General features: G+C 46.0%; 1 protein-coding gene across 1 annotated transcript in view; it reads left to right on the top strand.

Moving 5' to 3' along the window:
• The first annotated feature begins 2,133 nt into the window (after nucleotides 1–2,133).
• Nucleotides 2,134–24,757, top strand: part of CEP78 (centrosomal protein 78) — a 239,311-nt gene continuing 216,687 nt past the window's right edge. Inside the window, exons 1-2 of the mRNA XM_063913831.1 lie at nucleotides 2,134–2,561; nucleotides 15,228–15,502. Of these exons, the coding sequence (XP_063769901.1) occupies nucleotides 15,250–15,502 (253 nt within the window). The 5' untranslated portion in view covers nucleotides 2,134–2,561; nucleotides 15,228–15,249. The remainder of the gene's footprint in view (nucleotides 2,562–15,227; nucleotides 15,503–24,757) is intronic.

Here is a 24,757-nt window from a genome sequence, read left to right as displayed (position 1 = left end):
GTACCCAGAACTCCAAGAAATGATCTCAGAGGACCCATGGCCTCTGCCGCTCAGACAGGACCTGCTGCAGCAGGGGGCCTGTCTGTTCCAAGATGTACCGCGGCTGCGTTTGACGGCATGGCGGTTGAACGCCGGATCCTGAAGGAAAAGGGCATTCCGGAGGAAGTTATTCCTACGCTAATTAAAGCTAGGAATGAAGTGAACGCAAACCATTATCACCGCATATGGCGGAAATATGTTGCGTGCTGTGAGGCCAGGAAGGCCCCCACGGAGGAATTTCAGCTAGGTCGATTTCTGCACTTCCTACAGTCAGGGGTGACTATGGGCCTAAAATTGGGTTCCATTAAGGTCCAGATTTCGGCTCTATCGATTTTCTTCAAAAATAGAACTGACTTCACTGCCTGAAGTTCAGACTTTTGTTAAGGGAGTGCTGCATAGTCAGCCCCCGTTTGTGCCTCCAGTGGCACCGTGGGATCTCAACGTGGTGTTGGATTTCCTGAAGTCGCATTGGGTTGAGCCACTTAAATCCGTGGAGCTAAAATACCTCACGTTGAAAGTGGTCATGCTGTTGGCCTTGGCGTCGGCCAGGCGTGTATCAGAATTAACGGCTTTATCATGCAAAAGCCCTTATCTAAAAAATTTTTATATGGATAGGGCGGAATTGAGGACTCGTTCCCAATTCCTTCCTAAGGTGGTATCAGTTTTTCATGTGAACCACCTATTGTGGTGCCTGCGGCTACTTGGGACTTGGAGGATTCCAAGTTACTGGACGTAGTCAGGGCCCTGAAAAATATATGTTTCCAGGACGGCTGGAGTCAGGAAAACTGACTCGCTATTTATCCTGTATGCACCCAACAAGCTGGGTGCTCCTGCTTCTAAGCAGACTATTGCTCGCTGGATCTGTAGCACGATTCAACTTGCACATTCTGCGGCTGGACTGCCGCACCCTAAATCTGTAAAAGCCCATTCCACGAGGAAAGTGGGCTCTTCTTGGGCGGCTGCCCGAGGGGTCTCGGCATTACAATTTGCCGAGCTGTTACTTGGTCGGGTTCAAACACTTTTGCAAGAGTCTACAAGTTTGATACCCTGGCTGAGGAGGACCTAGAGTTTGCTCATTCGGTGCTGCAGAGTCATCCGCACTCTCCCGCCCGTTTGGGAGCTTTGGTATAATCCCCATGGTCCTTACGGAGTCCCAGCATCCACTTAGGACGTCAGAGAAAATAAGATTTTACTCACCGGTAAATCTATTTCTCGTAGTCCGTAGTGGATGCTGGGCGCCCATCCCAAGTGCGGATTGTCTGCAATTCTTGTATATAGTTATTGTTTAACTAAAGGGTTATTGTTGAGCCATCTGTTGAGAGGCTCAGTTATATTTCATACTGTTAACTGGGTATAGTATCACGAGTTATACGGTGTGATTGGTGTGGCTGGTATGAGTCTTACCCGGGATTCAAAATCCTTCCTTATTGTGTCAGCTCTTCCGGGAACAGTATCCTGAGGTCTGGAGGAGGGTCATAGTTGGAGGAGCCAGTGCACACCAGGTAGTCCTAAAGCTTCCTTTAGTTGTGCCCAGTCTCCTGCGGAGCCGCTATTCCCCATGGTCCTTACGGAGTCCCAGCATCCACTACGGACTACGAGAAATAGATTTACCGGTGAGTAAAATCTTATTTTAATTATGTGCAATTTGTCTGGTCATTATTGATTTTTTTATTAATTATTTAAATTGAGTTGCTGGAGTTATTGAATTTTTGCCATGCTGCTTCTTATATTTAAACAGCACCTGGAGGAATCCGTTCTCTTATTAATGAATGTTCTTGTATGTGAGATTCACAACTGTATGTGGATATTGTGTACTTTGCCTGAGCTGGTATAAACACTGAAAATCAGTCTTTTCTCTGAATCCTCCTCAGCTCGGTGTGTCTGTGTAAGTAAGGGCGGAAGTTATGTACTGCCCTCTCGTGCTGTCACTTCCTGGTCCTGATCACGAAGGGAATACAGTCACTCACAACCATCTGTTGTGTGAATGACTGTGCTCTGATTGGCTCTCTGAGTCAGTGAGAGCCAATCAGAGCTAGCAGTGGGCCCTGTTGCCTAGCAGCAGCCTAGAGAGGGGAGGGAGTGAGGGTACTTAGCCGACTCATGTCTGAAGCAGAGAGAGAGAGAGAAAGAGAGAGTCAGATATCCTGCAACGAACCTAGGAAGTGTCTTTGTTACAAACAAAACAGCCAGGGCAGGCATAGCTACTGTATTAAGAACTCGAAAAAGAAGCCACCATCGGAACACCATTAAATTATTACCATTCGATGGTGACAAACATTGGAAGGGCACTAATAAATGTTAAAAACACTACCATCGAAAGAAAACATCGATGGTTCAGAATCATCGTTCATCTCTGCAAGACGGTTAGGAAACCAAGGGAACACAACGCTGTTATGGAGGAAGCCAGAGGCAGCTGGGCACACTGTACACTGTAGCAGCAGCAGCAGCAGCGCTAAGCAAGGAAGGACCCTATTGTACTTTCATAATAGACCAGTCACTGCACTCAGTGCATTATACAACGGGTAAGTCATTAGCTTGGGGTACACTCTGCACATCTTGTCGTTCTGTACAGTTTCTATGTAGTACACAAATGGTAGGTAGTGCATCTGTCCTGTGACTATGCATTGCTTCCCGAACGTTGTTCTTCATTGTAAAGTACATGTTGAGTATCCCATATCCAAATATTCCAAAATACGAAATTTTTTGAGTGAGATATTGAAACCTTTGTTTTCTGATGGCTCAATGTACTCAAACTTTGTTTAATACACAAAGTTATTAAAAATATTGTATTAAATGACCTTCAGGCTGTGTGTATAAGGTGTATATGAAACAAATGAATTGTGTGAATGTACACACACTTTGTTTAATGCACAAAGTTATTAAACATATTGGCTAAAATTACCTTCAGGCTGTGTGTATAAGTTGTATAAGAAACATAAATGAATTGTGTGAATGTACACATATTTTGTTTAATGCACAAAGTTATTAAACATATTGGCTAAAATTACCTTCAGGCTGTGTATAAGGTATATATGAAACCTAAATGTATTCTGTGCTTAAACTTAAGGCCCGTACACACTGGCCGATATATCGGCCGTTCTCTTGAACGGCCGATATATCGTGGGTCCGTCGGCCAGAGTGTACGGTCGATACGTCTGTGAACTCCGTCGTTTACAGACGTATCGCGTCGGCCCCGCAGCACAGCCGACGGCCAATATATCTACCGATATATTGGCGCGTCGCTGTGTGTGTACGGGGCGGTCGGCCGACCGCCCGTACACATGCTGCGGCGGCCGGCGGTGATTGACAGTTGAACTGGGCGGGCGTGTGTTCATGACGTCTCAGTCCCCGACGGATCGGGCAGTGTGTATGCACAGCACACTGCCCGATCCGTCCATAGATACATTTGCCGATCAATTGATCGGCAGATATATCTTCCAGTGTGTACCCACCTTTAGGTCCCATCGCCATGATATCTCATTATGGTATGCAATTATTCCAAAATACGGAAAAATCTGTATACCCTGTATTTAGATGCTGGTGACTGTTCTGTCTTGCAGCAAGCTAATACATTATACTATTGCATTATACTAATGTAATGGTCCTCATACTGTATCTTCTTACAGTGACAGTAGTTGTTGGATTTTTGATAACATACAGATGAGCAATAACATTTAGGATAAAAAAAAAAAAAAAAGGATAGGGTAAAACAGTAACGATCCTGATCCCAAAACGCCGGATTGGCCCCTTGCAACAAACTCTGTCGTTCTGGAGCTTGTAGTGCTCGTCCACATCAGGCCAATGGGGCTAATTCAGGTTGGATCTCAATTCGACCTGCGCATGCGCCCGCATTTGCAGCGGTGACCCGCAGTAATCACGAACGCTTCTGCTTAATTGACAGACATAGGTGTTTGCGGTGGTGAAGGGTAGAGGCGGCGATGGAGCGTTGTGGGGGCTGCGGCAGGGAAACGGCGGCATGTTGGTACGAACGGGGACGTGTCGTCAGCGCTTTCGGGGCGACTGCGTGTCACACGCAGCGTTCCTATCTTAACACATAGGAGGCTTTCATAATTTTTGTGATAACGCTGAAATTGCGATTGTGTTGCAATTTCAGTGTGATCGCAGTGGGTGGGTTGCAGAGAGCATGCTGGGTGGCCTTGCCCTGCTTTGGGGCAACCCCCAGCATGCAAGTGTAAAAGCAGAATTTGCAATCCTACTGAATTAGGGTGGTCATTCCGAGTTGATCGCAGCCAGCAAGTTTTTGCTGCTGCGATCAACTAATACACGCCTATGGGGGAGTGTATTTTAGCTTGTGCAGTCCTGCTAAGCTAAAAAAATTTCAAGCAAAGCATGACTAGCCCTGGACATACTTACCCTGTGTGGCGATCTCTGCGATGCTGGAGCCGGCTTTGACGTCAGACATCCGCCCTCCATTCTCCTGGATACGCCTGCGTTTTCTTCTCCACTCCCCTAAAACGGCAGCCAACGGTCCGGAGACGCCCAGGAATGCCTTCTTTCTGTCAATCTTCTTGCGGTCGGCTCTGCGACCGCTTTTTTCGTTGAGCGCGACGTAACGGGTCACCGGGCAACGACGCGCGTGCGCAGAGCGGCCGCTGCGCATTCCAGACCCGTTCGCACCGCAGCGACAAACTGCTGCGTGCGAACGGGTCAGAATGACCCCCCTAGGACCATTGTCCTGTCCGGGGGGGATGGGGGGAGTGTCTGTGTCACTGGGGAGACGAGAGGGAGAGATTACAGCCTCAACGTATGGTCCGGGGATGGGATAATAACTGGAACATTCCGGACCATACGTGTAGGCTGTAATCTGTCCCTCCCCAGTCACATTCCCCCGGACAGGACACCCCCCAGACCGGGAGAGCACTACAAGTTCCAGAATGGCAGAGTTTGTTGCAAGCCTATTACTTAGGGGACTATTCATGTAGATCAGCATGTGCAGAGTAATAATTATTATTATAGATAGCATCATATCTATTTTGTGATTCAGTAGTATCTGTCCGGTGACGACCTCCAATAAGTAGCCTCTCTGCGTTCCTGGCAAGCAGCGAGTCAGGTACATTTACTGCAGACTGTGCATGCGCTGGAAGTGTTGTGTGTGCCGGTGAACGCCACTTCGTACGCTTCAGCTCATTTCATCATCTCCAGATGGCAAATTTAAATTGAGTAGGAAAAGGAAATAAGACTTTTGCATTCTCTATTAATCGTTCTACCCATGCTATTGTATGGGTAAATGACCGGGTACATACTAGGTGATTAATCGGACGATATCGGATATTGGCCACATCACTGAGTGTGTACCTGGGATCGCACGCTCCTACGGGCCATTCCCTGGTTCGCCCTGTTGGATGTGGTGCATACCCAATGGATGGCCCAGGGAACAATGGCATGCATTTTAAATGCAGTGGGCAATGATGCATCATATCATCTTCTGCTGCATTGTGCAGGGTGTACAATGTATCGTGCCATCTCTGGGTTTAGTGTATACCCAAGAATTGACCCAAAAATCTGAAAAAACTTCTGTCTACCATTTGTGTGTCAACTTTTGTACCTGTTAACCTTTTGGCTATTGACCTATTGTACCTGTCAACCTATTTACTGTTCACCTAAATACTGTAGATCTTCCAAACCAGACCCTACCTATGCTGCCACCAACAATAGAAGGCTCAAACACAGTTCCCTGCCGATGGTTACCCTTTGATCATCGATGGAGTGTGCCTCAATGGACAACCTTACCTGTGCTTCAATATGTCGTCTTTTCATTGCCCATATAGAAGTACCCTAAACCAGTTGTAAATCTCTACCTGTACTTTACCTATACTATCTATGCCAGGGTTATTTTTTTTTTCTTTATACTTAAAAAAACACTTTTCTTTATTATACTGTGACTATAGGTACGGTGCCGTGACTTCTTAAAAAAAGCCTATTATTCTAAAAATGCATTCAAAATGCATAATGGCATTCGCATGCCCAGTGCTATTGCTTAACTCCTCATTTGTGTGTGTGTGTGTGTTTCTCTGAAAAGTACTTATGTATTTTCCATTTTGTATTACTATGCACATTTATGTAATTGTAATAAGTAGGACTAATGCTCAACATTAACATTAACTTAAATTGTAGATTAGCATGGGGTATAGATCTGGTCCATTGGAGCCTGGCACTTTAAGAAATTAATAGTGTGTGCTGGCTCCTCCCCTCTATGCCCCTCCTAGCAGACTCAGTTTAGAAAATGTGCCCAAGGAGCCGGGTGCATTCTGCTGCTCTCCAGAGTTTTCTTCAGGAATTTCTTTTAGTTTCTTATTTTCAGGCAGCACTGGTTGGCAAACAGTCTGCCTGCGTCATGGGACTTAGGGGGGGGACCGAACCAACTTCCTCAGAGTTAATGGTTCTTATCCCCGCTGACAGGACATTGAGCTCCGGAGGTCATGTTCTCATATACCTCGGGTGTGAGCCCAAGCCAGCAGCATGCTGCCACCCCTAACATATGCGGAAGAGACGCGGTGAGTGATACACCAGGGTCCCGAGTAGCGGGTCCCCGGTGCAAATGGCGGCATGAAGGGAAAGTGATCACCCGGCTACGGGCCGCGGTGTCCGCTGTGTACCCACACTGGCGTTGTATTTGTAAAAGGGGGTTGTGCACTCTCTTTTTACACATACAAGGAGAAGCCAGTATAAATAACATGTAGGGACCGCTCGCCATTACGGGGGCGGGGCTTCCCGGAGAGCGGGACCAGTGGCTAAAAGGTGCCATTTCCTGTTGCTGCTGCTCTGAATTGGCTGCATGCGGAGACTGCTCCTCCACAAGACCCGCTGAATCACCATTGTAGCTGGTACCAGGGGGGAGCACATAGTCAGCGGTTATACCCCTGTGTGGAAATTTACACATAAGAGACACCCAGCGGGGTGCTGCTCAGTCTGTGGTGTTGTGTGCTGGTCCCTGAACCCTCTCTGTGTCACTCCATTCTGGGTAGTCTGGGTTATTGTGCATATCTCACTTATACTGCACTGTGTTTCTTACTAATCTGTGTGTTTTCTGCTCAAGCATGTCTGCAAATAAGTCTGTGTGTACTTTATGCAAGGCTAGGTTTACACCTCAGTGATCGCGCTGAGCCAAAAAAAAAAAGTGGGTCCCAGGGACCCCTCACTTTCAAAAATTGGGGTCCTACCGGTCTTTTTCTGGGTCCCATCTGAATGAGGGTTCTTATTAAACTTAATCTTGTTTGGACACTACAAAGTGTTTCAAGGTGGGGGATGGGATGACAATGCTGCTGGGCTGTGTAGCATGCAGGACACCCTGCACCAGAGGTGTAACTAGACATTTTGGTGCCCTTAGACAGAAAGTGAATTGGTATTCCACCTCCCAGATGGTAAAGTATAGGCAGTGCGCGCTGTAGGCGTACCACAAAAGTTTAGGGGCGTGACTTCATAGGGAAGGGACATGGCCACATAATAGTGGCAATTCACATTACACCACACAGTAATGCCCTTATACACATTGCACCAAGTAGAACCTCCTATGCACACTGCGCCAGGTACAGCACGTTATACACTTTGCTCCAGGTACAGCACGTTATACACTTTGCTCCAGGTACAGCACGTTATACACTTTGCTCCAGGTACAGCACGTTATACACTTTGCTCCAGGTACAGCACGTTATACACTTTGCTCCAGGTAGAGGACTTCTACAAATTGCACCAGGTAGAGCACGTTATACACAGGGGCAGAACAAAACAACCCTGTCTGAGGTACAAGTAGGCCTGACAGAGAACATTTATTTAAAGCTCTGAGATAAACCATAGCAAAGGCAAAAAGAATATTAACCATAAGCTGTGTGGTCATTAGCAAAGTATTAAGAAAAATAAAATCTTACGGTAACTACTATACAGATGCATAAAATCTATTAGAGCTACCTTCCTCCTTGGGCTGCAAACAGGCCAGTAATGAGCAGCCTGCATAAGTAACCGGCCAAGGTTGCCAGTAATAGGGCATTAGTAGAACATGTATTTCCCAGACACTGTGGCAGCCCTGTTCCAACCCCAACTGCGGACAGTAGCCCCCCCATAGTACATACGGGCACTCTACCACTCCATTGGGTTCTGCCAATAACAAGTGTAAGTGCTGCAGGATTTGGAAGCTCCCCAGGAAAAACACCAGCCTGTGCGCCATCTGCTAGCACGCACCTGCTCCCATGTACTCAGGCTCTCCCTGCGGCTACACAGGCGCTGTATGGGCGCAATTACTGCGACATGACTGCACTAGCGCACTACAGCCAGGAATAAGCGCTGTGCGTGGTATCAGAGTGATAGCGCCCTCACCCCCTGCCCTCCCTACCAACGCGCCTAGCGAACGTGAGCCATACCGGTCATCATTCTATCTCCCTGTGTGCCCAGCTCCCGCCGCCCGAGGTCAGGCCCCCGAACCTTCCGCATCTTGCAGCCCCCGGACATCCCGCATCTGCAGCGGCTACTCCGGGTGAAGTGGCGCGGCCTACTGCTTACCTACAGCGGGAGTTGCGCAGCCGGGGTGGCTCCTGCTGCTTACACCGCCCTCTCAAGGAACTGGACGGCGAATGTCTGGTCTCGGTGGGGCGTAGAGCGGGTCCCTTAGGGGGGGGGGGGGTGTAGGAGAGATGCAGAGCGGTACTCACCGTTGCAGAGGAGGGTGCGGTGCCTGGTGAGCATGGCCAGTCTCTTGGTGCTGGCGGCGGAGCGTGCAGCGGGGAGGAGGTGGAGCTGTGCCGGATTAGCGGGGCCAGTCTGTCAGCGCTGCAGCACAGATTCATGTGCTGGCGGCGGAGCCCAAGTCAGCGCGCAGAGGGGAGCAGGATTCAAAGCGGGAGACACTGCAGGCTGTGATTGGCTGGAGACTACAGGAGGTGATTGGCTGAGGAAACAGCCAGTCACCTCCTGTGTGCCGCTGACTGGCTGGCGTGATGCAAACACATATTCAGATGAGCGTGTCCTGAGGGACCCTCTCATCTTCTAAATGTGAGTCCCGGACGGCCGTTTCTGGGTAAAATACGCGCCATAGCATGTTTTTGCGATCACTGCACCTTCCTCACAGGGGTCCCTAATGTGTACCCAATGCTCAATTCCTTCACAAGGTATTAAAGTGCAGGAACCTGAGTGGATGGAATCATTTAAACTATGATCACAAGTATTCAGAGTTAGCCACGACTAAATAAGAAAGACAGACCCTGATTCAGACTATGGACACATTCATGTTAGCTGCTGCCGACCACAGGCAGGCTCCTCAGCCCCACCTGTTGGTCTCTCATAAACGCACTCTCTCACAATTATTACATTTTGACTCTAATTCTGAACTATGAGTGTTTGATGAATGAGAGGCTGAGGTGGATGAGGCTAATTCCCTGTCCCCAGGAGTTGAGGCCCTCATTTATGCTATTAGAGAGGTACTCAATATCCCACATTAGGAAGCAGAACCGACAGAGGAATTATTTTTTAATGTGAAACCAAAGTCCCCTGCAACCTTCCCGGTTTCTAAGGAATTAGATTCCCTGGCTATGGCAACATGGATAAATCCTGACAAAAAATGTATTACCCCAAAGCGGGTGCTAAATGAATTTCCTTTCCCTACAGAGGACAGAAAACTCTCTGGGAAATCCCGCCGACAATGGATACGTCTGTGTCCAGGCTGTCACGTAAGATTGTTTTGCCTGTACCTGGGGCTGTTTCTCTTAAAGACCCAGCTGATCGCAAAATTTAAGCCACTCTTAAATCAGTTTATACTGCAGCAGGTGTAGCTCAACGGGATAGGTCATTAGGTCGACAGCACTTAGGTCGACAGTCATTAGGTCGACCACTATTGGTCGACATGGTCAATAGGTCGACATGAGTGTTTCACATTTTTTGAACCTTTTCATACTTTACGATACACGTGGACTACAATTGGGAATGGTAACCGGAGCGAGGCACCTTTCCCGAATCATGGCGAGCCATGTGAGGGGACACTTTGCATTAATTGGGGTTCCCCGTCACTTTACGAAGAAAACGACATCAAAAACAGTAAAAAAAACAACAACTCATGACCTTTTTCCATGTCGACCTACTGCTTGTCGACCAATGACTGTCAACTTAAGTGTGATCGACCTTATGACCCGTACCCAGCCCAACGCCCTACCGCAGTATGTGGATGGATTTCTAGAGCCATGGTAAAATGGTCTGATGAGATTCTGAAGGGGCTGCTTACACTGCTTCAGGACGAGATAGTTACAGTACTACAACATATCCAAGATGCTGCAAACTTTGAGTGAGGCTGTAGAGGAACTCTGTATCATTAACAGCCGTGCCACTGCTATGGCAGTATCGTCTCAACAGTGGTCAGCAGATGCTGATTCTAGAAAATGGATTGAGAACCTTCCCTTTACAGGTGATACTTTGTTTGGGGAAGAACTGAACAAGTAGATATCTCAGGCAACTGCAGGTAAATCTACATATCTGCCGTCTTTTCCGCCACCTGCTAGACGCCCCTATCCTGGGCCCTCTCTGCAGTCCTTTCGGGTGGCCAGATTCAGAGGCAAAGCCAGAGGTGCCTCCAATGCTGCTAGAGGAACTCGCGGTAAGTCCCGTAAACCATCTGCTGCTGGAACTTTGGCCCAGACCTCAGAATCCTCTTCCACGAAGCCCTTCACGTGATGTTTGGCCCCAGCAGCAAGGCGACTTTCAGGTAGGTGCTCGTCTTCAACACTTCGCCCACATATGGGTGTGGGACCTCCTATCCCAAGGATACCGGCTGGAATTCCAGGAACTCCCTCCTCTCAGATTCTTCAGGTCAGGCTTACCAGGTTCACGGGTAGCAAGAGTCTCCTTATAGGAGGCAGTGCAAAAACTGCTTTCTACAGGAGTTACTGTTCCAGTACCTCCTCCGCTGCACACAAAGGGGTTTTACTCAAGTCTCTTTGTAGTCCCGAAGCCAGACGGCTCTGTACGACCGATCTTGAACCTCAAATTTCTGAACCCTTATCTTCGAGTGTTCAAATTCAAGATGAAATCTCTAAGAGCAGTGATAGCAAATCTGGAGGAAGGGGAGTTTCTGGTGTCTCTGGATCTCAAGGATGCATACCTGCATATCCCAATTTGGCCCCCTCACCAAGCGTTCCTCCGGTTTGCGGTATTGGACCAACATTTCCAGTTTCAGGCCTTACCCTTTGGTCTTTCCACAACCCCAAGGGTATTCACAAAGGTCATGGTGGAGATGATGCTACAATTGCACATGAAGGGTGTCAATATAATCACGTACCTGGACCATCTCCTGATAATGACGGTGTCCTGGGAACAGCTGCTGCACAGTATCAACTTGTCTGCTTACGGATCACGGATGGATACTCCATTTCCAGAAATCTTACGTGGAACCGTCTCAGAGAATTCAGTTCCTGGGAATGAGCCTGGATACAGTGTCTCAGAAGGTTTACCTTCCAATGGATAATTCTTTGACTCTTCAGTCTATGGTCCGTTCGGTACTGAAACCTTGCGTCGTCTCAATTCAGCTTTGCATTCGCTTGCTAGGCAAGATGGTGGCCTTCTACGAGGTGATCCAGTACGGCAGGGTCCATGCGCGACCATTTCAACTGGATTTGCTGGACAAATGGTCGGGATCTCACCTGCACATGCATCAGCATATGTCGCTGAAAGCACGGATATCCCTGCTATGGTGGCTACAAGTCTCCCATCTGGTGAAGGGTCGGAGTTTCAATACCCAGTCTTGGACTCTGTTGACAACTGATGCCAGCCTCCGGGGTTGGGGGGCTGTGACCCAAGGGGTGCAGCTCCAGGGGACATGGTCATTTCAGCAATCTGCTCTTCTAATCAACATCCTGGAACTCAGAGCGATTTACAATGCCTAGTACAGGCCTCATGTCTCCTTCAGAATCAGGCCATCCAGGTGCAGTCAGACAATGCCTCGACAGTAGCGTACATCAACCGACAGGGAGGAACAAGAAGCAGGGTTGCAATGCGAGAGGTGTCAAGAATACTCCTCTGGACGGAAGCCAACGCAAGGGCCATCTCAGCCGTTTACATTCCAGGTATGGACAACTGGGAAGCCGACTTCCTAAGCAGGCACGACCTCCAATCCGGGGGAATGGGGCCTCCACCGTCAGATGTTTCAACAACTCGTTCACCGGTGGGGTTGTCCACGGATAGACCTGATGGCTTCTTGCATCGACAAGAAGCTCCATCGTTACTGCTCCAGAATGAGGGACCTGCAGGCGGTTGCTGTAGAAGCTCTGACGATGCTGTGGACTTACCTGTTCGTTTTACCTGTTTTACCTCCAGTTCCTCTCATTCCAAGAGTTCTAAAACGACTCAAAAAGGAAAGAGTTCAGGCAATTCTCATTGCCCTGGATTGGCCTCGCCAGGACTGGTATGCGGACCTCCTGACCTTGTCGCTGGAGGAATTCTGGCCTCTGACGCTTATCAAGGACCTTATTCAACAAGGACCGTTCGTCTATCCAGACTTAGAGCGGCTACGTTTGACGGCCTGTAAGTTGAGAGGGAGATTTTAACCAGAAAGGGCCTTCCATCCAAGGTTGTTTCAACTATGGTAGAGGCCCGTAAGGTGGATACATCCAAACATTACCACCGTATTTGGAAGAAATATGTTTCTTGGTGCGAGGGTAGAAAATGTTCCCCTGTGGAATTTCATCTATGCTGTTTTCTACTGTTCCCGCAAGCAAGCGTGGATAAGGGCCCACGTTTAGGCTCCATCAAAGTTCAGATTTCGTCTCTCTCTATCTTCTTCCAGAAACAACTGACGGTACTTCCTGAAATACAGACCTTTCTAAAGGGGGTTATGCACATTTAACCACCCTTTGTTCCTCCCATGGCTCCGTGGGACCTCAGTCTGGTCCTGACCTTTCTCCAGTCGGATTGGTTTGAACCCTTAAATAGGGTAGACTTAATACCCAACGTGGAAGACTGTTATGTTACTGGCCTTGGCTTCTGCTCAACGTGTGTCGGAATTGGGGGCCTTATCCTGTAAGAGCCTGTACTTGATATTTCATGAGGATAGGGCAGAGCTCAGAACTTGCCCGCAGTTTTTGCTGAAAGTAGTGTGGGCTTTTCACACAAATCAACCAATTGTGGTTCCAGTATTATCCGACACTTCCGTTGCTCCAAAGTCCCTGGATGTAGTGAGGGCTTTGAGGATTTACATCAAAAGGACTGCTCGCAACAGGAAGTCTGACTCGCTTTTCGTTCTTTATAATGCTATGAAAATTGGTCGCCCTGTCCCCAAGTAGTCCATTGCTCGTTGGATCAAATGGACTATCCATCAAGCTATACTTCAGCAGCTCTGCTGTTGCTGAGTTCTATTCAGGCCCACTCCACAAGGTTGGTGGGTTCTTCCTGGGCAGCTGTGTCTCGGCCTTACAGTTGTGCCGGAAGCTACTTGGTCTGGTTTGAACACGTTCGTTAAGTTCTACAGGTTCGACATCTTGGCCAGGTGGTTTTGCAGGGGTCTCGGCACTCTCCCATCCATTCTGGGAGCTTTGGGACGTCCCTATGGTAATCTGCAATTCCCAGTATCCACTAGGACGTCAGTGCTTCGTTTCCTGCTTACCTGGTTGTAGGAGTTTTTGGTTGGGTTTGCTGTTGCTTTCCCTGTTCCATGTTGTTTAGCGTTGCTATCCTTCTTATAGTTGGCGTTGCTTTCCTTTGTTGTGGTTAGCTATACTATCTTTGTTGTTATTGTGTGTTGGTTCGTTACATCACCGCTTTGTGTTATATCCTTCTCTCAAAGTATGTCCGTCTCCTCGGACACAGTTTCCTAGACTGAGTCTGCTAGAAGGGGCATAGAGGGGAAGTGCCAGCACACACTATTCATTTCTTTAAGTGCCAGGCTCCAATGGACCCGATCTATACCCCATGGTAATCTGCAATTCCCAGTATCCACTACTGACTACGAGAAAAGGAATTACCGGTAGGTATCAAATTCCTATTTTCATCTATCTCTGATTTGTACTTTGTTTAGTCTGAAGATCTAATATAATTCAAATAAAAGCCTACTAACATCACTAATGTTAGAAAGCATTAAAACATGGTTGATCAAGGTTTCTAATACATGATTAAATTTTTTTTCCATTAAAACATTAATGCCAAAAAAGGCTCTTTTTTTTTTTTTTTTTTTTTTTTTTTAAATGTAAGTAAAATAAGGTAACAGTTGTAGGGAAATAAATATATCTTTAATTGGTGTGTTGATACCAATTTTATTGAAGTACAGCAATGAATTGAAAACTGTTATTTAAGCTTGTGATTCATTTGTTTTATAAAGAATTCTTGTGGCTTATTATAATAATGACATTTGTAGCAGTAGCTCAGGACATATTTATTTTCCATTTGAACCTAGTGATTAAATTATTACCTAGAGAGAAGATAAGGATTGTGTTTGTTGGACCAAGTACAAAAAGTATATGTGGGTGAGACTACATGTTATATCGGGTTGACGTTGAAATGTCGGCGGTTGGGATGCTGGCGGTCAGAACACTGATCGCGGCATCCCAAAGTTTAAGATTCCAGGTAAGCATGCTACCCCTTCCCCTCCTAACCCTTCCTTACTTAAGGTTACTAAGCCTCCCCGGGGGTGCCTAAACCTAACCTCCCCCCGCAGCCTAAACCTAACCCTTCCCCTTCCCCCCACACATCTTACCTCCCAGCGGCCTGGCAGTCAGATGATCTGGATCGCGGCAATTGGGATGTCTGCACCAGTATTGTGATCTTAGTCGGGATGGCGACACCGGTATTCAGAGCAGTGTCGGGATTCCGGACTCTGTATTTCGACAGCCGGGATCCTGTCTTGTTCCCGTTATATCTGCTGCTATGGTACTCTAATTTTTGGCTTGGAGTGGTGAAATCCTGTTTGAGTTAAGAGTCAGCAACACTTCAAATGTACTGTTAATACATTTGATTTCTGATAAAATTAACAGGACAATAGTTCATAATTGTATTGCATACGGATTTCTTTCCTCACAAACCAAAACTTCTCCCAATGAAGGATCACACTATACAGTACAAAAACGACCAAAAAACCCCCACATTTTTTTCAACACTTTGAACAGTGTGGAGGACTAGTTTATATAGCTCTTACTGTCTGGTAAGCAGTAGTAATTGACTGTAAATGTTAGTTAAGCTACCTTTTTATTATTTTCTTTTTTCAGACAGAAGCATTTTTAGCAAATCATGATTGACTCTGTTCGAATACGCCGCCAAGGAGCCATGGACTTCAGGTCTCACTATGACTACTTGTGTCTCCTGCAAGACTCTGTTCCATTACAAGCTGTAAAGGCTGATCTCCGACAAGGAGCCCTATGCTTTAATGCCGATCGAATAAAATTATCTGATTGGCCACCTATTCTGAATACTTTGAAAATCAACAAGAACTTGACACGTGTGTCCATAAAAAGCTGCCATCAGTCAGGACTTGGAGAAACAGGTTGGTAAAACCAAATCGTTATTCAAACGTTTAGAGTAAAAAAATATACAGTATATATTCCTAAAACAATCCAGGAATTTTAATAGCCTATGCTTTAAAAGGAACATTATATGGTGCTAATTTATTTGCATGTTTTCACAGTAATATGTAATTTTTATTTATTTTTGTTATACAGTTTGAGTATCCCATATCCAAATATTCCGAAATACGGGATATTCCGAAATACGGAATTTTTGGAGTGAGACTGAGATAGTGAAACCTTTGTTTTCTGATGGCTCAATGTACACAAACTTTGTTAAATACACAGTTATTCAAAATATTGTATTATAAGACCCGCAGGCTGCGTGTATAAGGTGTATATGAAACATAAATGAATTGTGTGACTGTACACACACTTTGTTTAATGCACAAAGTTATAAAAAAAATATTGGCTAAAATGACCTTCAGGCTGTGTGTATAAGGTGTATATTAAACATAAATGCATTCTGTGCTTAGACCTAGGTCCCATCACCATGATATCTCATTATGGTATGCAATTATTCCAAAATACGGAAAAATCCGATATCCAAAATACTTCTGGTCCCAAGCATTTTGGATAAGGGATACTCAACCTGTAATCACTGGGCCTAATTATGCCTAAATTCCCACTTGTTGTGCAATAGCTGACAATTCATGCCCTTTGACCTGGGATTGAGGTGATTTCATACTTATTCTACAGTACATTACAATGTGTAAAACACATCTTTTTAATTGCATTATTTTTGTGCTCCAAGCTTATGTCCATATATTTTTTTAATATAATGTAATACTTGTGAAAGCAAATTCTCCATCACCTTCTTTACATTATCATTAAACATCACTGGACAGGAAAGCAACCCGCATCTAAACAAAAGCAAGCTAGCGTGATATAATGAATATTTGATTCTCCAAATTCCATAGGTGAAGTAAAGGGACTTTGGGTCTAATTCAGACCCGATCGCTGCTGCAAATTTGTTAGTAGTTGGGCAAAACCATGTGCACTGCAGGTGGCGCAGATATAACATGTGCAGAGAGAGTTAGATTTGGGTGGGGTGTGTTCAAACTGAAATCTAATTTGCAGTGTAAAAATAAAGCAGCCAGTGTTTACCCTACACAGAAACAAAATAACCCACCCAAATCTAACTCTCTCTGCAAATGTTATATCTGCCACACCTGCAGTGCACATGGGCCCTCATTCCGAGTTGATTGCTCGCTAGCTGGTTTTAGCAGCCATGAAAACGCATAGTTGCCGCCCACGGGGGAGTGTATTTTCGCTTTGCCTGTGCAGCCGAGCTCTGCAAAAACAGTTTGTGCAGTTTCTGAGTAGGTCTGAACTTACTCAGCCCTTGCGATCACTTCAGCCTGTTCGGTCCCGGAATTGACGTCACACACCCGCCCTCCAAACGCCCGGACACGCCTGCGTTTTCCCTACCACTCCCAGAAAACGGTCAGTTGACACCCATAAACGTCCACTTCCTGTCAATCTCCTTGCGATTGTCCGCGCGAATGGATTCTACATTAAAACCACCGCTCAGCAACGATCCACATTGTACCCGTACGACGCGTGTGCGCATTGCGGTGCATACGCATGCGCAGTAGAGACCTGATCGCAGCGCAGCAAAAATCGACAGCGTGCGATCAATTCGGAATGACCCCCATGGTTTTGCCCAACTGCTAACAAATTTGCAGCAGCGATCAGGTCTGAATTAGGCCATTTGTCCAGCCAGGGCAATATTGACCAGTATGCACTGTTCCAAGGTGATTAGCACTATTACAGGCTAAATTTGTTTTTAATGTCTTGTTTACTATAGTAGTGATGACTGAGACACCGTACAAATGCTGCACAGTCCCTCTACCAATCTTTCATATTGGATGGGTTATGCCACACAACCAAGCGGAGGTTATATTAATGTATTTACAGGCGTGTATGATGTCTTGCAATGCCCTATAATCTTCCAGATCAGTATTGTCTTTCTACCCATGAAACTGATCAAATGACAAAAAGTAGAAAAAAAAAGCATCCTAGTGGGACCCAACACTGGAGACAAGCTACCATAGGTGCAGGCAGTGCTACCATGGGTGCAGGCAGTGCAGCTGCTATGGGGCCCAGAGCAGAGAGGGGCCACCTTCCCTGTCAAAGTTACATGAGTTATATACATTTTTCGCCATTGGGTGGTACGTAGGGGTCCTTTCAATCTTTTTTCTTGGGGTCTGCAATATATCTAGGTATGCCGCTGGACCTGCTCATTGTAGTGTGGTATAAAATGAACTGGAGGGCATTTTAATGTTATATAATATGAACTGGGCACTGTAATGACGCACAATATGATCGGGGAGCACTATATATCATAATGTGAATTGGGGTTAATGTGCGGCATAATGTGTACTGGCAGCTCTGAAATGTGACATAGGGTGAACTTAAGCACTACTACGATTCATAAAAGAAACTAGGGCACTACTATGGGACATAACATTAAATAAGGCTCTACTATGGTTCAGAAAATGAAATAGGGCACTGTTATAGGGCATAAAATTAACAACTTGCAGCAGCGTAGTGTCTCTCTAGAAGCACTGAGACAGGGGCCCCTTCAAAATATTGCTATGGGGCCCTCAAAGTTCTGTCTACGCCCCTGACTGGAGACAAAACAATTCCAGATTGGGGGGTTTGTTTACCAACCAGAGGATTGTCAAAGTCCACGATTTGACCAGTAGATATAAAACATCAATAGAAATAAATGCTAAACAAGGCTAAATTATCATTTATTTCTAGTTCTACCGCTGTTATGTATTAGCGGTCAAAGTTTCAGAAAATTGGAAATTTTGACAATCCACTGGTTACTAAATATACTCTTGGTTCACCTCATAGCTCACTATGGATTCCTTTTCTGTCTCTGCCTCTAACTCCACTCCCGTTCCTTCCCCCCCACTTTTCCTCTGCAAGTCCTCTCACCCGAGTCACTTCTTGCCTCTTGGCCATCTCTTCCTGGATGTCCCAGCACATTATCAAATTAAATGTATACACATAAAAGTCCCTTTGCGCTGTCAATGCACAGCTGTCTTTGAAATTGTCAGTCTCCAAGTACAATGATAAAAAAGATGGATAGCGCTGCTAAAAGAGTTACTGTAAAAATCATAAAATAGCGGATATCTATTTCTCCAATTAAGTATGTCCAAATCTAACTCATCACCTATACCCATTCAAGGACCCCATCCTCTTTTCCCATCCTCTTTTCCCATCTTTCTCTGTTGATAAACTCTTCCTCCAAACTGTTCTCCAAGTCTGCTGCTTGGGCGTCATACTCTACTCCTCTTTATCTTTTGCCTCGCACATTCAATCTAGAAGTCATCCATTGCTAAAATAATTGTATTATGAAGCCCTTTCTCACCACTGATGCCACCTTTTCCAAGCACTAATCATTTCATGACTTGACTATTGTAACCTTCACTCTGGTCTTTCCCTTAATCGCTTTTGCTCCAGCTCGTCGGGAACTATGAAGTCTGTCTCACTTTGCTTTCAAAGTACTACAGTATATGGCACTCCCCACCATGCAACCTGCTTCTGTGGCTCCCCATACCCCTCTGGAATCAGTTCTATCTTCTCACCCTCCCTTACAGAGCACTAAATTACTCTGCCCTTTCCTACATCTCCAACCTCATTTCTGTTCACACTTCCTCCGATTCCCTCTGTTCTTCACAATTGCCGCCTCCACTCCACCCTAGTTACCTCCTCTATCACTTGCCTTCGAGATTTTCCCCTTTTCCTAATCTTTCCAACTTCACTCAAAACACAACTAGTCATCAAAGCCTACCATCCCTTGTCCCTCATGTCCCCCCAGCACTATTCTTGCTTCCAGGGCTCCTTGTCTCTTTTTTTTTTTTCTTCTAGTCTCTTTCAGTGGCTCTGTGTGCTTGTCCTTTGAAGGGTACAGGTTCATTCAGTGCTGATCTGACTCTTCCAACGATTCGCCTCCATTTACATGTCAAGGCACAGTGAGTGCTAACCCTCTTTCTCTTGTGCGCGTCGTACCTAGTTTGTCGGGTTTTATTTTATTTTTTGGGAGTTTTCGTTATATGAAGCTTTTTAAATATTATGCAGCACACACAAATAAAACAAGAAAACATAAAATGGATTAGCGGCATACATATGGGGCAGAAGAAGAAAGCACAGTACACATAAGTTAACACAGATACATTGCATAAAAAAGGCAGAATGGTAATAATAAACAGTGGTTATATTAAAATATACTGCAACATTAGGAAACTCCGTGCTTGTTGAAACCCTGGCTAATACTAAAACAGGTAGGCACCTTACCCAGAAGACTAATACCATGCAAGAATATAGCCAAACTGTATTCGAGTCAAGGGAAGATATATCTGGTAAAGTGTGTAAACCCCTTAGGACTCATTGTATAAGAAACCAGAGTTGCTCCGGCAGGGTCCACAGGTTATCCACAGGATAACAATGGGATATGATGGAGCGACAGCAGATTGGCACCAAACGATCAAAGCTTTCCGGCCTCCCAGGATGCAATGAGCCTGTCCATATATCCCGCCCCCTGGCTCGGGCAAATCAGTTTTTTGTTTGGTGCGGCAGGAGCTGGACTATGGTCAGAGTGCTGCTGTTTCACGAGCAGCCCAAGCTTTCTTATTTTATTTTTATAGTCTTACGTTTGTTTGTTTGTTTGTTTGTTTTTAGTGATCTTTCCAAACAGCGTCTTATATGCATATTGGAAAGAGTCGCTCCAACAACTCTCAGCCGGGTCGCAACAATGCTTACCCACAAGTACAGTGCTGTTTCGGCGGGCCTCTATGTCGGATATACTAGCAGGTCCATCAGACGTTACCAGGCTGTGGCCGGAGCACGGAGGGAAGGTAAGGCATCGATTTCGCTTAGTAGATGGAATATGGACACAGCCTCACTGTTTTGGGAGGAGACTACCAAACGGTAGCTGATACGCCGCCACCACGGGTGCTCCAGCACGAGGCCTTAGGGATCAGAGGTACCAGGAATAGCGTGAGGCCGCGATCCCTAGAATTGATGTCAGCGGTGGGGAGTCAGATGTTCTCCTGGTCGCCCCTCCCCCCGGTTCATGACCAGTTTCTGTCGAGTCTCCCGCCATGAACTGTTTCCTCGCATCCGTCTCAGATTCTATCAGAGGGGATAAGCGCTTCCACAGGAGATCCGGTCGCATCATAGGCAGCTGTGTGATCACTGCGTCTATGTTCACTGTACGTTACCATAAGACCGGGGCGTCTGTGTCCGCTATAGGTTCCTAGAGCGGCAGTGTACACTAGTAGCGTCTGGATCCACTCGGCGTTCGCTAATGTATTGATCGATCACTGGAAGCGAGGTGAGTCTCCCTGTATCCCACTTTAATGAGTACGGGCTATACAGCACTACATTTTTATCTACTTTGTCAAGTACGAATAGTAAAGTTAAGTGCCTATTGCATATGAGTCTATGTACATTTACTGTGGTTTTCTTCGCATTGTGTCTGAATACGTTAAATCTGTTTATACAGGATTCAGTAAATGTTCGTCTACATACTTTAAAAAGTGTTTGCAGTTGATGATATGCTCATATGACTAATATATAACATGTGACTGACTGCTAGTGTGTTTGCTGACTTTAATATATGTTTGTCAGTTGGTTTCTTCTGATCCTCAATGCTGGTGCATGGGTAGGGTCAGATTCATATCACTTTAGAAGGTTAAAGTGATTACAGTCACAAATTGTGTCGTACACTGTGAAAGTGGAGTATGCGCAATTCCACTCGAGTCCTCTACAGTGTCTGATTCTGGCCAGATGGAATGGAGTACATCAGACAATAAAGAAACAGACGATGGTACTTCCAGTAAAGGTAAGAAAGTAATTATCCTGGCAGCTACAGACAACCCATCTAGACAAGGTTAGACCCTTTTGGATATCAGATTGGGAGATCCTGACAACAGATGCCAGTCTTCAGGGCTGGGGAGCAGTGTCCGGAAAATTATGGTTCCAGGGACAATGGACCACAGAAGAAAGTTGCCTGCCAATAAACTTGTTAGAACTTCGGGCCATATACATGGCACTGATTCAGGCAAAGGACACTCTTCAAGGAAAACCAGTCCAGATCCGCACAGACAATGCAACGGCAGTAGCGTACCTCAACCATCAGGGAGGAACCTGCAGCCAAACAGCAATGAAGGAGGTAAGTCACATTCTAAAGTGGGTAGAACTCCATCTCCCAGCCTTGTCCGCAGTTTTCGTTCCGGGAGTCCTAAACTGGGAAGCGGATTTTCTCAGTCGACACGCCATTCAGGCAAGCGAATGGGCTCTACACCCGGAGGTTTTTCAGACTCTAGTAGACAAGTGGGGATTGCCAGAGATAGGTCTCATGGTGTCCCGAGTGAACAACAAAGTGCCTGCATACGGGTTAAGAACAAAGAATCCCAAAGCGATCTTTGTGGACGCCTTGTCAGTGAAATGGGACTTTCATCTGGCATATCTGTTTCCTCCGATCACCCTGTTACCCAGGGTGGTGAGGAAAATAAAGCAGGCAAAGGGTGCCGTGATTCTAATAGCTTCGGCTTGGCCCAGAAGGCATTGGTACACAGATCTGCAGAGAATGTCGATGGATGGTCCAATTCTGCTCCCTGAACGTCCAAATCTACTAATGCAGGGTCCGTGATATCACAGACATCTGGATCGACTGTATTTGACGGCATGGCTCTTGAAACCTCTATCCTGAAGTCAAGAGGATTCTCAAAACAGGTAATTCAAACAATGCTCAGAGCAAGGAAATCCTCCTCAGCTCGTATTTGTCACAGAATATAGCAGACCTATATTCATTGGTGCAGTGAGAGAAGTATGGACCCGAAATCCTTCAGAATTTCCAGGGTCTTAGCTTTCCTTCAGGCAGGAATGGATAAAGGTTTGAAGGTGGCTTCCTTGAGAGTTCAAATATCGGCATTGACTGTATGGTTCCAAAAGAAAATTGCCAATTTACAGGATGTGCGTACTTTTTTCCAGGGAATGCTGCGCATTCAACCTCCTTTTGTTCCTCTTACAGCATCTTGGGACTTAAGTCTAGTCCGCAAAGCTTTGCAAGTTTCTCCGTTTGAACCGAGGACTGTGACTTTGGATTACAAAAAGGACCCTGGGGACATCCAGACAATCGGACAGTGGACCTTCTTAGCCTGGGACTTTCCTTATGGTGTGCCAACCTGTTGTGAATCCACATCTTACTCCCTCATCTCTGCTTTGGAATCGGTGCAATCTGAACCTCCGCTAAGGGAATCATCCATCTCTAAGATTGGTAATTTACTGTGGAACTTCTCAATCCCTTTAGAAGGCTAAACATCTTGTAGGTCCACCAACCACTGGACATTATTATCAGAGCCCCATAAGTCCTATTCACCAGAGACTGGTTTTTGAATCATATATATGAGCTCCTATTTTTAATGTTGCAAATACTCATTTTTAGCATACTTCATTTAAGTGTTAAATGTTAAAATAAATTTTATTAATTTTTTCATTGACCCCTGTCTGCATATATCTTTATATAGCGCTGCATGTTCTTTTGTTACTGTTTATTATTTGGATTGACTATCCAATTTTTGGCAGCAGCTGAGGGAACCCTCTCATATTAAGCGCGTGGCAACCCACATTTCTTGTGAGGTTATTTCCTCTCTTTCTCCGTTTGAACCACTTAATAAAGTGGATCTAAAAATGGTTGACAGCTAAAGTTCTTTTTCTACTGACTATGGCATCAGCTAGAAGAGTGTCAGATTTAGGAGCGCTGTCATGTCGTTCTCCTGACGATTTCAGAAGCATACTCTCAAGCTGATCTCCCTGTTCCGGCTAATGTCTCTGCTCGCTCTACTTGTAAGGTAGGTCCTTCATGGGCAGCACTAAATGGTGCTTCAGCAGAACAGATATGTAAGGCAGCCACATGGTCTTCCATTAACACATTCATTAGACATTATGCCTTGGATACTTTTGCCTCTCATGACGCTGAATTCGGGCGCAAGGTTCTCCTGTCCAATCAGGAGCGTCCCCACCACTAAATTGCTTTGGGAAATCCCATTGTTATCCTGTGGATAACCTGTGGACCCTGCCGAAGAAATATACGTTATGGTAAGAACTTACCGTTGATAACGGTATTTCTCCAGAGACGCTGGCCCGGGACCTCCAGGCTCCGTTCAAGTAACAGGGAGCAAAAGGGGGGGGGGGGGAGCAAAATTGGAGCTTTTTGGATTATTAAGGGCAGCGCTATTATCATATATAATTTGTTGGGTGATATATGCGCGCTGGGGTGTGAGCTGGCATACTTCCTCTGTGTTTCTCTATCAGGGCCTCCCTGTGGGTCTGTCCCCTTGTTTTGGCCAGTGTGTGTGTGTGGGTGTGTCGATGCTATGTGTCGACATGTCTGAGGCTGAGTGTTACTCCCCGGAGGAAGTTACTGGGGGCGCTGAAGAGGGTCTGCAAATGGCTCTGTCGGCACAGCCGACGCCTGATTTGGTTACCATGTTAAACACACTGCAAATGTGGCCTTATTGTCTAAGAGGCTGGATAAATCTGATTCTCAGACACAAGTATGGAGGAAATCCATGGAGGATGCTTTGGCTCAGGTGCAGACCCCTTCAGGGTCACAAAAACGTTCGTTTACCCAGATGGTAGATACGGATGCCGACACGAACTCTGATTCCGATGTCGATTTCAATGAGGCTACTTTACACCCTAGGGTAGTTAAAAGTATTCAGTACATGATTGTGGCTAATAAAGATGTTTTACATATCTCTGACGAACCTGCTGTGCAGGACACAAGGATTTGTTTATTTAAAGGGAAAAGACCTGAGGTGAAGTTTCCCCCCTCTCATGAAATGAATGCTCTTTGTGAAAAGGCTTGGGAGTCGCCTGACAAAAGATGGCAGATTCCCAAGCGAATTTTCATGGCGTATTCTTTCCCCTCTGATGACAGGGAAAAATGTGAGTCGTCTCCGAATGTAGACAAGGCGTTATCCCGATTGTACAAGAAGGTGGCGCTTCCGTCCCCTGACACGGCTGCTCTGAAGGATCCAGCGGATCGCAAGCTGGAGATGACATTGAAGTCCATTTTCGTTAATACTGGCGCATTGCTCAGGCCTGCGGTGGCGTCGGTATGGGTGAGTAGTGCTATTGCTAAGTGGGCTGATATGGATACCCTTGATAGGGATAACATTCTTTTGACTCTTGGTTATATCAAGGACGCTGCA

Source organism: Pseudophryne corroboree, chromosome 1 (genome assembly GCF_028390025.1).
Source record: "Pseudophryne corroboree isolate aPseCor3 chromosome 1, aPseCor3.hap2, whole genome shotgun sequence".
In the NCBI taxonomy this organism is placed as follows: Eukaryota; Metazoa; Chordata; class Amphibia; order Anura; family Myobatrachidae; genus Pseudophryne; species Pseudophryne corroboree.
This window is presented reverse-complemented; position numbering and strand designations above follow the sequence as displayed.